Below are 15,074 nucleotides of genomic sequence, written 5' to 3' on the forward strand. Positions count from 1 at the left end.
CCTGAAATGAACCCAAAATTAACCCGAAATGAACCCAAAAATGAACCTGAAATGAGCCTGAAATTAACCCCGATAAATGAACTCGAACCCAAAATGAACCTGAAATGAACCCAAAATTAACCCGAAATGAGCCCAAAATGAACCCAAAATTAACCCGAAATGAACCCAAAATTAACCCAAAATGAACCTGAAATGAACCCAAAATTAACCCGAAATGAGCCCGAAATTAACCTGAAATGAACCCAAAATTAACCCGAAATGAACCTGAAATGAACCCAACAAATGAACCCCAAGAAATGAACCTGAAATGAACCCCAAGAACCGACCCCCCACAAACAACCCCACCAACCCCCCCCCAAACCCCCCCTTCCCCAAACCCCCCTTATAAATAAACCTCACAGACCAAAAATAAACGTTGACTTTAAAGAGTCGGGGGGGGGGGGGGGGGTCAGAGCTCGTCCCGCAGCGCCCCCGTGTCCGTGTCCGCATCCACGTCCCGCAGCGCGTCCGTGTCCGCGTCCCCCAGCGCCCCCGAGTCCCCGCCCCCCCGCGCCCCTGAGTCCCCGCCCCCCAGCGCCCCCGAGTCCCCGCCCCCCAGCGCCCCTGCGTGCGCGCCCCCGTCCCGCCGCGCCCCCCGCGCGCGCGCGCGGTCCCAGTCGGTGGGCGTGGCCTCGTCGTCCCACAGCACCGAGGTCTCGGTGTCGCTGACGTACCCGGCGTCCCCCGTGTAGTGCGTGGGGAACACGAGCAGCGGCTCGGCCGAGAACGCGGCCAGGTCCCGGCGGGGAAACTGCCGACGGTACTCCGGGCTGGGGAAAGTGGGGGGAGTGAGGGGAAATTGGGGGGAAATAGGGGGGAAATGGGGGGGGAACTGCCGACGGTACTCCGGGCTGGGGAAAATGGGGGGAGTGAGGGGAAATTGGGGGGAAATGGGGGGGAAATGGGGGGGGAACTGCCGACGGTACTCCGGGCTGGGAATGGGGGAAATGGGGGTGAAAGTGGAGAAAATGAGGAGAAATGGGGGGGAAAATGAGGAGAAATGGGGGGGAAAATGAGGGGAAATGGGGGGGAAAATGAGGGGAAATGGGGGGGAAAATGAGGGGAAATGGGGGGGAAAATGAGGGGAAATGGGGGGGAAAATGAGGAGAAATGGGGGTAAAAGTGGGGAAAATGAGGGGAAATGGGGGTGAAAATGAGGAGAAATGGGGGTGAAAGTGGGGAAAATGAGAAATGGGGGTAAAAATGAGGAGAAATGGGGTAAAAATGAGAAATGGGGGTGAAAGTGGGGGAAATTAGGAGAAATGGGGGTAAAAATGAGGAGAAATGGGGGTGAAAGTGGGGGAAATTAGGAGAAATGGGGGTGAAAGTGGGGGAAATTAGGAGAAATGGGGGTAAAAATGAGAAATGGGGGTGAAAGTGGGGGAAATTAGGAGAAATGGGGGTGAAAGTGGGGAAAATGAGGGGAAATGGGGATAAAAAACGAGGAGAAATGGGGGTAAAAATGAGGAGAAATGGGGGTAAAAGTGGGGGAAATGAGGAGAAATGGGGGTGAAAATGAGGAGAAATTGGGGTAAAAGTGGGGAAAATGAGGGGAAATGGGGGTGAAAATGAGGAGAAATGGGGGTAAAAGTGGGGAAAATGAGGGGAAATGGGGGTAAAATGAGGAGAAATGGGGGTAAAAATGAGGATAAATCGGGGTAAAAATGGGGAAAATGAGGGGAAATGGGGGGAGAACAGGGCAGGGGAACTGCCGCTGGTAATCTGGGCTGGGAAATGGGGGTAAAAGTGGGGGAAATGAGGGGAAATGGTGGTAAAAACGAGGAGAAATAGAGACAGAAATGGGGGGAAATGGGGAGAGAAATGGGGGGAAATGGGGGGGAAAATGGGGGGAAAAATGGGGAGAAATAGGGGGCAAAATGGGAGAAATGGAGATAGAAATGGGGAAGAAATCAGGAAAAATGGGAGAAATGGGGGTAAAATGGGGAGAAATGGGGAGAAGTGGAGATAGAAATGGGGGGGAAATGGGGATAGAAATCAGGAGAAATGGGGTAAGAATGGGGGTAAAAATGGGGATAGAAATGAGGGTAAAAATGGAGAGAAATGGGGATAGAAATGGGGGTAAAAATGGGAAAAATGGGGGTAAAAATGGGAAAAATGGGGAGAAATACGCAGAGAATGCAGTCAAGAGGATGAGGAAGATGGGACAAGGGGACACAGAACGGGCTGAGCGGGGACACAGAACCAAAGGGACATGGGAAACCTTCTCTGGAGGGAAACGCAGACACGAAGCCAATAAAAACACCTCCAAAGGGACACAAAACTGTCCCCAAAGGGAAAGGGCTTCAAGAGGATGAGGAAGATGGCCCAAGGGGACCCAGAATGGGTTGGGATGGGACATGGAGACACAGTGACACAAAACTGTCCCCCAGGGGACAAGCGACTGTCACCAATGTCTCCAGAGAGATAAAAAACAGGCTGAGAGTGGCCACAGAACCAAAGGGACACAATCAAACTTTGGAGGGAAACACAGCCACGAGCCCAATAACCACCCCCAAAATGACACTAAACCACCCCCCAAGTGTCCCCCAGCCCCCCCAAACTCACATGGGGTGCTTGTCGAACATCACAGGCAGGAACTCGTCGACCGGCAGCATCTTCCCCAGCGGCCGCGCCGCCAGCAGCTTGCGGGCCCCACGCAGCGAGAGCGCGTAGCCCAGCGTCCAGTACGAGTAGCCGGCCTCCACCAGGTTCCGCACGCCCGGCACCGGCCGCTCGGGCCGCTCCGCCTGCAGCCGCTTCCTCCCGATGTAGCTGCGGGGGCGTCGTTAGCGCGGGTGAGTTAACGAGGGGGTTAATTAAAGGGGAGGTAGGGGCGGGGGGTGCTTACATGAGGTCCCAGGGCAGCGCGGCCGCCTCCAGCTCGCGCATCAGGGTGGTGAGGCGGCGCTTGAAGAAGATCTCGAAGCGCAGGTCGTCCTCGAACACCAGCGAGCGGGACAGGCCCCGCGCCGAGATCTGCGCCGGGACGGTTAACGGGAGGTAATTCGTTAACGGGAGGTAATTCGTTAACGGGAGGTAATTCGTTAACGGGAAATGGGGGTTCATGGGGAATGGGGGGTTAATGGGTTCATGGGAAACAAGGGGTTAATGGGACCCCATATCTGGGGTCTCCCCCCATTCCCATGGGGATCAGGGCCCTGCCCCTCATGTCTGGGGTCCCCCCCCCATTCCCATGGAAATTGGGGTCTTGCCCCCCCCCTATGTCTGGGGTTCCCCCACCCCCGTTCTCATGGGGAGTGGGGTCCTGCTCCCCCGTGTCGCCCTATGTCTGGGGTCCCCGCCCCCCCATTCCCATGAGGATTAGGTTCCTGTACCCCCCTTCCCATGGGGATTGGGGTTCTGGCCCCCATCTCTGGGTCTCCCCCGCCCCGATTCCCATGGGGACCGGGGTCCTGCCCCCCGTGTCTGGGGTCCCCTCCTCATTCCCACGAAGACTGAGGTCCTGCCCCCCATGTCTAGGGTCCCATTCCCATGGGGATCGGAGTCCTGCCCCCCATGTCTGGGGTCCCCTTCTCATTCCCACGAGGACTGGGGTCCTGCCCCCCATGTCCCCCCATGCCCCCCATGTCTAGGGTCCCATTCCCATGGGGATCGGGGCCCTGCCCCCCATGTCTGGGGTCCCCTTCTCATTCCCACGAGGACTGAGGTCCTGCCCCCCATGTCCCCCCATGTCTAGGGTCCCATTCCCATGGGGATCGGGGTCCTGCCCCCCATGTCTGGGGTCCGCTCCTCATTCCCACGAGGACTGGGGTCCTGCCCCCCATGTCCCCCCATGCCCCCCATGTCTAGGGTCCCATTCCCATGGGGCCCGGGCTCCTGCCCCCCAGGCGTGGGTCCCCTCACCTCCTCCCAGACGCGGTGGTGGCTGAGGAAGCAGCCGAGCTCCCCCCGCGTCAGGGGCCGCCCGTGGTAGGGGTCGCGGTACCCGGGCAGCATCCGCACGCCCAGCGCCTCCACCTGGCTGCTGTTCAGCGCCCTGCGCACGGCGACACCGGGGGGTCACACACGTGGACCCCCCCGCAGAGGGACATGGAGCCCCCCGGGTGGGACACGGACCCCCTGAGACAGGACAGACCCACCTGCCATCCACGGCCTCCACCAGCTTGGCCGCGATCTCCTGCTCGTGCAGCGTCCGCAGCATCCGCGCCCGGCGGTCGGCTCGGCGGGGCAGGTTGATCAGGAAAACCTGGGGGGAAACGGCAGGAAAAGGGGGGGGAAACGGCAGGAAAAGGGGGGGGAAACGGCAGGAAAAGGGGGGGGAAACGGCAGGAAAAGGGGGGGGAAACGGCAGGAAAATCAGGGGGGAAATGGCAGGAAAATCAGGGGGGAAATGGCAGGAAAATCAGGGGGGAAATGGCAGGAAAATGGGGGGGAAATGGCATGAAAATCGGGGGGGAAATGGCATGAAAATCGGGGGGGAAATGGCACAAAAATCAGGGGGGAAATGGCAGGAAAATGGGGAGGAAATGGCAGGAAAATGGGGGGGAAACAGCAGGAAAATTGGGGGAAAACAGCAGGAAAATGGGGGGGAGAAATAGCAGGAAAATAGGGGGGAAAACAGCAGGAAAATGGGGGGAGAAATAGCAGGAAAATAGAGGGGAAAACAGCAAGAAAATGGGGGGGAAACAGCATGAAAATGGGGGGGAAATGGCAGGAAAATGGGGGGTAAACAGCAGGAAAATGGGGGGGGAATGGCATGAAAATCCCCCAATGGGGCTCCACCCACTGAGCCCCCGCCCATTTCAGCCCCGCCCACCAAGACCCCACCCGTTTCAGCCCCGCCCACCGAGACCTCGCCCATTTCAGCCACGCCCACAGAGGCCCCGCCCATTTCTCACCTCGTCAAATCCCATCTTGTCGGGGACTTTGGGGGGGACCCAGATGTGGGGGGTCGGCTCCGCCGGGGGGTTCTTCACTGGGGGGGGGACACAGCGCCAGGTGGGGATGGGGTGACGGTGACACCGCGGGGTGCGTGTCCCCGCTGGCCCCCCAGGTCCCCTGTGTCCTCACCCATGATCTCCAGGGTGACCTGGAGGTGTCCCCATGTCCTCACCCATGATCTCCAGGGTCAGGGGGTGACCTTGGGGGTGTCCCCATGTCCCCCTATGTCCCCATGTCCCCTCACCCACGATCTCCAGGGTGACCTGGGGTTGTCCCCATGTCCTCACCCATTATCTCCAGGGTCAGGGGGTGACCCTGGGGGTGTCCCCATGTCCCCCTATGTCCCCATGTCTTCACCCATGATCTGCAGGGTGACCTGGGGGTGTCCCCACGACCCCTCACCCATGATCTCCAGGGTGACCTGGGGCTGTCCCCATGTCCTCACCCATTATCTCCAGGGTCAGGGGGTGACCCTGGCGGTGTCCCCATGTCCCCCTATGTCCCCTCCAGGGTGACCTGGGGGTGTCCCCATGTGCCCCCATGTCCCTTCACCCATGATCTCCAGGGTGACCTGGGGTTGTCCCCATGTCCTCACCCATTATCTCCAGGGTCAGGGGGTGACCCTGGGGGTGTCCCCATGTTCCCCTGTGTCCCCATGTCCTCACCCATGATCTCCAGGGTCAGGGGGTGATGTGGGGGTGTCCCCATGTCCCCCCATGTCCCCATGTCCTCACCCATGATCTCCAGGGTGACGTGCAGGAAGTTCTCGGCCTCGTCGCGCAGGGAGCTCTGCGAGCGCAGCGGCACCGGCAGGAACCCGAACGGCACCCGGTTGGACACGAACATCTGCACCCCTGGGGAGCGGGACCCGTTAGGCCAGGCTGGAGCCGCAGTTAAGCCGGGCTGGAGTTGTTAAACTGGGCTGGAGTTAAGGTTAAGGGAGGCTAAAACAAAGTTAAGCAAAGGGAGGGTGAAGTTAAGCCAAGCTAACGTTAAAGCTGAAGTTAGGCCAGGCTAAAGCTGAAGTTAAGCTGGGCTGGAGTTAAAACCAGGCTGGAGCTGAACTTAAGCCAGGCTTAAGTTAAAACCAAGATGGAATTATGGTTAAGCTGGGTTGAAGTTAACACCGCGCTGAAGCTGAAGTTAAGCAAAGCTAAAATTGATGTTGAGGGGGATGTTAAAGTTAAGCCAGGCTAAACTTAATGCCAGGCTGAAGTAAAAGTTAAGCTGCGGTGAACTCAATGCTGAGCTGGAGTTAAAGTGAAGTCCAGCCTAAAGCCAAGGTTAAAGCCAGCCCAAACCCACAGCTCCGGCCAGCCCCAAGCCAAGGATAAGCCCAGCCCAAGATGAGGCTAAAGCCAAGGTCAAGTCCAGCTCAAGCCAAGGCTAAACCCAGCCCAAGACCAGGCCCAGCCCAGCCCAAGCCACTGCCAGCCTGAGCCAAGTCTAAGCCAAGCCCAAAGCCAAGTCTAAGCCCAGACCAAGCCAAATCTAAGCCCCAGGCCAAGCCAAATCTAAGCCCAGCCTAAGCCAAGCCCAGCCCAAAGCCAAGCCTAAGCCCAGCCCAAAGCCAAGCCAAGTCTAAGCCCAGGCCAAAGCCAAGTCTAAGCCCAGGCCAAAGCCAAGTCTAAGCCCAGGCCAAAGCCAAGCCTAAGCCTGACCCAAAGCCAAGTCTAAGACCAGACCAAGCCAAGTCTAAGCCGAGCCCAAAGCCAAGTCTAAGCCCAGCCCAAAACCAAGTCTAAGCCCCAGGCCAAGCCAAATCTAAGCCCAGCCCAAAGCCAAGTCTAAGCCCAGGCCAAAGCCAAGTCTAAGCCCCAGGCCAAGCCAAATCTAAGCCCAGCCTGAGCCAAGCCCGACCCAAAGCCAAGTCTAAGCCCAGCCCAAAGCCAAGTCTAAGCCCAGCCCAAAGCCAAGTCTAAGCCTGACCCAAAGCCAAGTCTAAGCCCAGCCCAAAGCCAAGTCTAAGCCCAGCCCAAAGCCAAGTCTAAGGCCAGGCCAACCCAAGTCTAAGCCCAGCCCAAAGCCAAGGCCAAGCGGCCCCTCACCGGCCTGGCGGCAGGAGAAGGCGAAGACGATGATGTCATCGAAGGCGCCGGTGTAGTGGGGGTGGGGCGGGTAGAAGGCCAGCGCCCGCGTGGCCTCGCGCCGCAGGTCCAGCAGGAAGGTGGAGTGCACCATGGGCACCGCGAAGCAGCCGCGCCGCTCGCGCCGCCGCAGCGGCAGGTACGCCGGGGTGCGCCGGTAATAGCCCTGGGGACACCGGACCACACGCGGGGACGTGGCACCCGGGGACGTGGAACCCAAGGGACACAGCGACCAGAGGACGTGGCACTCAGGGATGTGGAGAACGTGGCACCCAGGGACGTGGAGGACATGGCACCCAAGGGACACAGCGACCAGAGGATGTGGCACCCAGGGATGTGGAGAACATGGCACCCAAGGGACACAGCGACCAGAGGATGTGGCACCCGGTGATGTAGAGAACGTGGCACCCAAGGGACGCAGCGACCAGAGGACGTGGCACCGAGGGACGTGGAGGACATGGCACCCAAGGGACACAGCAACCAGAGGATGTGGCACCCAGGGATGTGGAGAACATGGCACCCAAGGGACACAGCGACCAGAGGATGTGGCACCCAGGGATGTGGAGGACATGGCACCCAAGGGACACAGTGACCAGAGGACGTGGCACCCAAGGGACGCAGCGACCAGAGGACGTGGCACCCAGGGACGTGGAGGACATGGCACCCAAGGGACACAGCGACCAGAGGATGTGGCACCCGTGGATGTGGAGAACATGGCACCCAAGGGACACAGCGACCAGAGGATGTGGCACCCAGGGACGTGGAGAATGTGGCACCCAAGGGACGCAGTGACCAGGGGAAGTGGCACTCAGGGAACATGGAGTCAGCACCCAGGGGACCCAGCACCCACGGGACATGGCACCCAAGGGACCCAGCAGCCAGGGGACATGGACTCAGCACCCAGGGGACCCAGCAGCCAGGGGACATGGACATAGCACCCGAGGGAGCCGGCACCCAGGGGTCATGGACCAAGCACCCAGGGGACCCAGCACCCAAGGGACCCAGCACCCAGGAGATTCGGCACCCAGGGGACCCGGCACCCAGGGGACCCAGCACCCAGGGCCCCGGGGCCGCATCCCCACCTGCGCCGTCATCCCGCACCAGAAGTTGGAGTAGGCGGCGCGCGAGTCCAGCATGGGCGCCACCACCGTCTTGTTCTCGGCCATCAGCAGCGCCAGCGTGTCGGGGTTGGTCAGCACGTTGTCGGCGTCCATGAACTGCCCGGCGTCACCGTCACTGTCACCGTCATCGTCACCGCGGGGCCCTGTGTCCCCCGCCCCGGCCCCCCGCCCCCCCTCACCAGCAGGTAATCGGCCCACATGGCGCGGGCCGAGTCCAGCGCCGCCTGCCGCAGCTTCATCACGTGCTCGTAGCGGGACGGGGACCAGTGCTTGGGACCCTCCTCATCGGGGTACGACCTGGGGGGCACGGCACCCAGGACCCTCAGCTGCACCCCCAACCCCCCCACAGCCCTCCTGACCACCCCAAAACCACCCATGGCCCTCCTGACCCCCAAAACCTTCCCACTGCCCTCCCGACCCCCCAAACCTCCCCAATGCCCTCCTGACCCCACCCAAGCCCCTCAGTGCCCTCCTGCCCCCCCAAAGCCCTCAAGACCCTGAGCTGCACCCCCAAACCCCCCAATGCCCTCCTGCTCCCCAAAACCTCCCCACTGCCCTCCTGCCCTCCCCAAACCACTCACAGCCCTCAGGACCCTGAGCTGCGCCCCCAAACACCCCCAAACCCCCCACTGCCCTCCTGCCCCCCCAAAGCCCTCAAGACCCTGAGCTGCACCCCCAAACCCCCCAATGCCCTCCTGCCCCCCCCAAACCTCCCCACTGCCCTCCTGACCCCCCAAAACCACCCATGGCTCTCAGGACCCTCAGCTGCTCCCCCAAGCCCTTCAATGCCCTCCTGCCCCCACAAAGCCCTCAAGACCCTGAGCTGCACCCCCAAACCCCCCAATGCCCTCCTGCCCCCCAAAAACCACCCACGGCCCTCAGGACCCTGAGCTGTACCCCCAAACACCCCACTGCCTTCCTGCCCCCCCCCAAACCACTCACAGCTCTCTTGCTCCCTCAAACCACCCACAGCCCTCAGGACCCTGAGCTGCACCCCCAAATCCCCCACTGCCCTCCTGACCCCCCAAAACCACCCACAGCCCTCAGGACCCTGAGCTGCACCCCCAAACCCCCCACTGCCCTCCTGACCCCCCAAAACCACCCACGGCCCTCAGGACCCTCAGCTGCTCCCCCAAGCCCCTCAATGCCCTCCTGCCCCCCCAAAGCCCTCAAGACCCTGAGCTGCACCCCCAAACACCCCCCAATGCCCTCCTGCCCCCCCCAAAACCACCCATGGCCCTCAGGACCCTGAGCTGCACCCCCAAACACCCCACTGCCCTCCTGCCCCCCCCAAACCACCCACAGCTCTCTTGCCCCCCCAAAACCACCCATGGCCCTCAGGACCCTGAGCTGCACCCCCAAACACCCCACTGCCCTCCTGCCCCCCCCAAACCACCCACAGCTCTCTTGCCCCCCCAAAACCACCCATGGCCCTCAGGACCCTGAGCTGCACCCCCAAACACCCCACTGCCTTCCTGCCCCCCCCCAAACCACCCACAGCTCTCTTGCCCCCCCAAAACCACCCACAGCCCTCAGGACCCTGAGCTGCACCCCCAAACCTTCCCAAACCCCCCACTGCCCTCCTGACCCCCAAACCTCCCCCCCAGCCCTCAGGACCCTCAGCTGCCCCCCCAAACCCCCACATTGTCCCCCCACAGTGTCCCCCCCCGTGTCCCCGCTCACCGCGGCTCCTCCTGCGGCCGCCACTCCACGCGGTGGTAAAGGCCCCGCACCCGGCCCAGCCACTCCCGCAGCATCGCGGTCGTGTTGTCCACGCTGTGATCGGTGGCCACCCTGTGGGGACACCCCCGGGTCACCCCCTGTCCCCATGTCACCGGGTCACCCCCCCCCCGGTGTCCCTGTCCCTCCCCCACCACAGCGCCGGCTGGTCCTTGGGGTCCCCACGGGGACATCAGACCCGTCAGCCCCGGGTCCCCCCTCGGTGTCCCCCTCCATCACCCCAGTGTCATCGTCCCCATTGTCCCAGTGTCCCCCCAAAACTAAAGCGCCATCCGCTCCTTTGGGTGCCTGCGGGGACACCGGACTCTTCAGCCCCAGGTCCCTCCGGTGTCCCCCCCTTGTCCCGGTGCCCCCTTGTCCCCGTGTCCCCCCTTGTCCCGGTGTCCCCCCCTTGTCCCCGTGTCCCCCCCATGTCCCCATTGTCCCGTCCCCCATCACAGCGCCGTCCGCTCTTCGGGTGCCCGCGGGGACACCGGACTCCTCAGCCCCGGGTCCCCCCGGTGTCCCCGCCTTGTCCCGGTGTCCCCCCTTATCCCCGTGTCCCCCCTTGTCCCCGTGTCCCCCCCTTGTCGCCGTGTTCCCCCCACCACAGCGCCACCCGCTCTCCGGGTGCCCGCGGGGACACCGCACCCCTCAATGTCCCGGTGTCCCCCTTTACCCCACGTCCCCCCCGCTTGTCCCAGTGTGCCCCCCTGTCCCGGTGTCCCCCCTCCCTTGCCCCCGTGTCCCGCCCCCCCCCACCACAGCGCCGTCCGCTCCTTCGGGTGCCGCAGCCGCTCCAGCGCCCCCAGCGCCACCGGCAGAGCGTGCGCCGCGTTCCGCGCCAGCAGCGCGATCGCCACCCGCGGCGGCCGCAGCGGCGACTCAGGGCTCCAGCGCTCCTCGGGGAAATACCCGCCGACCGGCAGCGGCCCCGGGGCTGCCCCCGGCCCCGGCCCCGGCCCCGGCCCCGCCGCCAGCGCCAGCAGCAGCAGCGGCCACGGCCGCGCCGCCGCCATGCTGCGCCCTGGGACACGCCCATGGCCACGCCCCACCCCCTTGCTGGCCACGCCCACAGCGTGACCACGCCCCCGCCCCGGGGAGAGCCCGCTATGGGCAGAGCGCGCGTTGGCCACGCCCCTCGCTAGGGGCGGGCGCTGCACTGGCCACGCCCCTTCCTCTGCTTCCATCGCCCCCGCCCTGCCCCGTCGCCAAATCTCTGTCCCCAAATCTGTGTCCCCTAATCTCTGGCCCCAAATCTCTGTCCCCTGCCCCATCCTGGCCGCTCCTTGTCCCCAAATCTCTGTACCCGCATCCCTGTCTCCAAATCTGTGTCCCCAATTCTCCATCCCCTGCCCCATTCTGGCCCCTCTGTGTCCCCAAATCTCTGTCCCCTGCCCCATCCTGGCTGCTCCCTGTCCCCAAATCTCTGTACCTGCATCCCTGTCCCCAAATCTCTGTCCCCAAATCTCCATCCCCAAATCTCTGTCCCCAAATCTCCATCCCCTGTCCCATTCTGACCCCTCTGTGTCCCCAAATCTCTGTCCCCTGCCATATCCTGTCCCCAAATCTCTGTTCCCAAAGCTCTGTCCCCTGCCCCATCCCAGCCCTTCCATGGCCCCAAATCTCTGTCCCCAAAGCTCTGTCCCCTGCCCCATCTTGGCCCCTCCCTGTCCCCAAATCTCTGTCCCCAAACCTCTGTCCCTGGCCCCTCCCTGTCCCCAAACCTCTGCCCCCTGCCCCATCCTGGCCCTTTCCTGTCCCCAAATCTCTGGCCCTTCTGGGTCCCCAAATCTCTGTCCCCAAATCTGTGTCTCCTGCCCCATCTCGGCCTCTCATTGTCCCCAAATCTCTGTCCCCTGCCCCATCCTGTCCCCACATCTCTGTCCCCAAATCTCTGTCCCCTGCCCCATCCTGTCCCCAAATCTTCGTCCCCTGCCCCATTTCCCTCCCCACCTCAGCTCCATCCCCCCCATCTCATTTTCACCCCCAGGAGAACAAACAACAACCAAAAAAGACCCAGAATCCTCCCATTTACTGTCCCCCCCCTTCAGCATCACAGCGATGGGGACGAACCGTTTGTCCCCGCAGGAACCGCCAGGCGGGAACTGGCGCTCAGCGCCGCCCCGTTTGGTCCAGAACCGGTTGAACACGAGCGTTTGGAGCCACGGGGTGGACGTCACCGGTCCCCGTCCCCATCCCCATCCCCGTCGTGCTTCTCCACCACCGGCACCGTCAGCGCCGCGGCCGCCGCCGCATCCAGGAGCCACCGGAGCTGCCCCGAGCGCGGCCGCACCAGCGCAGCCGGGAGGGGCTCATCCTGCTCCTGCCCCCCCTCCAGAACACGCTGCGGGGAGAGGGGACGGTGACAGGGACCCCGAACCCTCCGTGTCCCCCAACACCCCTTGTGGGGGTGTCAGAATGGTTTTAGGTACCTTCAGGACGTCGGCTTTGCCCGCCCCCGTGGCCACGAACAGCACCGTGCGCGCCGCGTTCAGCACCGGCAGCGTCAGCGTCACCCGCGCCGGCGGTGGCTTCGGGGAGTCGGTGATGGCGGCCACGATTTTCTGCGTCTCCTGGAACGGCAGAAAGGTCAAAAAGCGGGGTTTGTTGGGGTTTTGGGGTGGTTGGTAACACCGACACGCGGTGTTGGTTTGGGGGTTCTGGGGGGGGTCCCGCTCACCCGCAGCAGCCGGTGTCCCGGGAACAGGGAGCCTGTGTGTCCGTCCGGCCCCACGCCCAGCAGCACCAGGTCGAACACCGGCACGTCCTGGCCTGGGAACGCCTGCGGGAGAGAGGGGAGCGGGACATGGGAATGGGGAGTGGGATATGGGAGTGGGGAGTGGGATATGGGAATGGGGAGTGGGACATGGGAATGGGGAGTGGGATATGGGAATGGGGAGTGGGACATGGGAATGGGGAGTGGGACACGGGAATGGGGAACGGGATATGGGAATGGGGAGTGGGACATGGGAATGGGGAGTGGGACATGGGAATGGGACATGGGAATGGGGAACAGGATATCGGAATGGGGAGTGGGACACGGGAATGGGGACTGGGATATGGGAATGGGGAGTGGGACATGGGAATGGGGAGTGGGACATGGGAATGGGACATGGGAATGGGGAACAGGATATCGGAATGGGGAGTGGGACACGGGAATGGGGACTGGGATATGGGAATGGGGAGTGGGACATGGGAATGGGGAATGGGATACGGGAATGGGGAGTGGGACATGGGAATGGGGAGTGGGACATGGGAATGGGGAATGGGACAGGGGAATGGGGAATGGGACAGGGGAATGGGGAGTGGGACACGGGAATGGGGAATGGGACATGGGAATGGGGAATGGGATACGGGAATGGGGAGTGGGACACGGGAATGGGGAGTGGGACATGGGAATGGGGAATGGGACACGGGAATGGGGAATGGGATATGGGAATGGGGAGTGGGACATGGGAATGGGGAATGGGACAGGGGAATGGGGAGTGGGATATGGGAATGGGGAGTGGGACATGGGAATGGGGAATGGGACAGGGGAATGGGGAATGGGATACGGGAATGGGGAGTGGGATACGGGAATGGGGAGTGGGACATGGGAATGGGGAATGGGACATGGGAATGGGGAAGGGGACATGGGAATGGGGAGTGGGACACGGGAATGGGGAATGGGACATGGGAATGGGGAATGGGATATGGGAATGGGGAGTGGGACATGGGAATGGGGAGTGGGACATGGGAATGGGGAGTGGGACACGGGAATGGGGAATGGGACATGGAACCAGGGGAATGGGCCATGGAACTGGGAGGGAAATGGGACACGGAACCAGGGAATGGGACACAGAATTGGGGGAATGGGACATGGGAATGGGGGGGAAATGGGACATGGAACTGGGGGAATGGGACACAGAACTGGGTGGGGAACGGGACACGGAACCAGGGAGGAAACAGGACACAGAACCGGGGGGAAAACGGGACACAGGACCAGGGAACAGGACATGGAACTGGGAGAGTAACGGGACACAGAACAGGACCGGGACACGGAACTGGGAAATGGGACATGGAACCGGGGAGCAAATAAAACATGGAACTGGGGAATGGGACACGGAATTGGGGGAACGGGACATGGAATTGGGGGGGAAATGGGACACGGGACGGGGGGGAAAATGGGACACGGAACCAGGGAATGGGACACGGAAGTGGGAGGGGGAGAACAGGACATGGAACCAGGGAGCAAATAAAACATGGAACTGGGGGAACGGGACACGGAACCGGGGGGGAAATGGGACGTGGAACCAAGGGGAGAAACGGGACACGGAACCAGGGAAACGGGACATGGAACTGGGAGGGCAAAAGAGACGTGGAACCGGGGAACGGGACATGGAACCGGGGAGGAACAGGACACAGAACCGGGGGGAAAACGGGACATGGAACCAGGGAAAGGGACACGGAACTGGGGGGGGAAACGGGACACGGAACTGGGGGTGGGAAACGGGACCGGAGGGAGAACGGGCCATGGAACCGCGGGGGAAACGGGCCACGGAACCAGGGGAACGGGCCACGGCACCGGGGAACGGGCCACGGCACCGGGGAACGGGCGCTGGAGCCGGGGCGGGGCGGTACCTTCCGCAGCTGCTCCGCGTAGTCATCGGCGGCGGCTTCGGGGCCCAGCCCGGGGGTGACGCTCAGGACGCGCGGGCCCGGGCCCGGCAGCCGCGGCAGCAGCTGCGCCTGCGGGGAGCGGCCGGTGAGCGGAACCGGGGCGGCGGGACCGGGGGGGAACCCGGGCAGGGACCGGGGGGGGGGACTCACCTGGTACGCCCCCCACGTGCTCTCCGGGTGCTCGGGGGGCACGAGGCGCTCGTCACAAAACGCCACGAGCCAGCGCTCGGGAGCGGCGGGACCGGTGGCGGAAACGGCGGCGGGGAGGTCCCGGGATAGCAACCCCACCAAGCTCCCGCCCGACAGCGCCACCGAGAAGCGTCCGCCCGCCTCCGCCACCGCCGCCGCCCGCTCGGCCACCAGCGCCGCCAGCGCCCGGCTCAGCTCCTCCGGGGACGGGAACACCGAGACGCTGCCCGCCATAGCAACGGCGCGGCCAGAGAGCCACTTCCGGCGTGCCGCTCTGGCCGCGCCGGAAGTAGCGCTCCTCCCCCCCCCCCACACACGCTGTTGCCTAGCAACGCGCGGCCTACTCCTCCCCAAC

General features: G+C 62.9%; 2 protein-coding genes across 2 annotated transcripts; both read right to left on the reverse strand.

The window, feature by feature from the left end:
* Positions 1-448: 448 nt before the first annotated feature.
* Positions 449-10,887, reverse strand: COLGALT1 (collagen beta(1-O)galactosyltransferase 1). Its single transcript, XM_071800632.1, has 12 exons — positions 10,631-10,887; positions 9,833-9,943; positions 8,329-8,446; positions 8,111-8,245; positions 6,990-7,194; positions 5,676-5,795; positions 4,899-4,975; positions 4,140-4,246; positions 3,904-4,036; positions 2,888-3,015; positions 2,605-2,811; positions 449-809 (listed from the first exon to the last, which is right to left on the reverse strand). The coding sequence occupies exons 1-12, from the start codon at positions 10,885-10,887 to the stop codon at positions 449-451; spliced, it is 1,959 nt and encodes a 652-aa protein (XP_071656733.1).
* A 997-nt stretch (positions 10,888-11,884) lies between these two features.
* Positions 11,885-14,990, reverse strand: PGLS (6-phosphogluconolactonase). Its single transcript, XM_065859263.2, has 5 exons — positions 14,681-14,990; positions 14,492-14,599; positions 12,552-12,653; positions 12,304-12,444; positions 11,885-12,215 (listed from the first exon to the last, which is right to left on the reverse strand). Exons 1-5 carry the CDS (start codon positions 14,951-14,953, stop codon positions 12,048-12,050), a joined length of 792 nt encoding a protein of 263 aa, XP_065715335.2. The 5' UTR covers positions 14,954-14,990; the 3' UTR covers positions 11,885-12,047.
* Positions 14,991-15,074: the final 84 nt, after the last annotated feature.

Source organism: Patagioenas fasciata, chromosome 32 (genome assembly GCF_037038585.1).
Source record: "Patagioenas fasciata isolate bPatFas1 chromosome 32, bPatFas1.hap1, whole genome shotgun sequence".
Lineage (NCBI taxonomy): Eukaryota > Metazoa > Chordata > Aves > Columbiformes > Columbidae > Patagioenas > Patagioenas fasciata.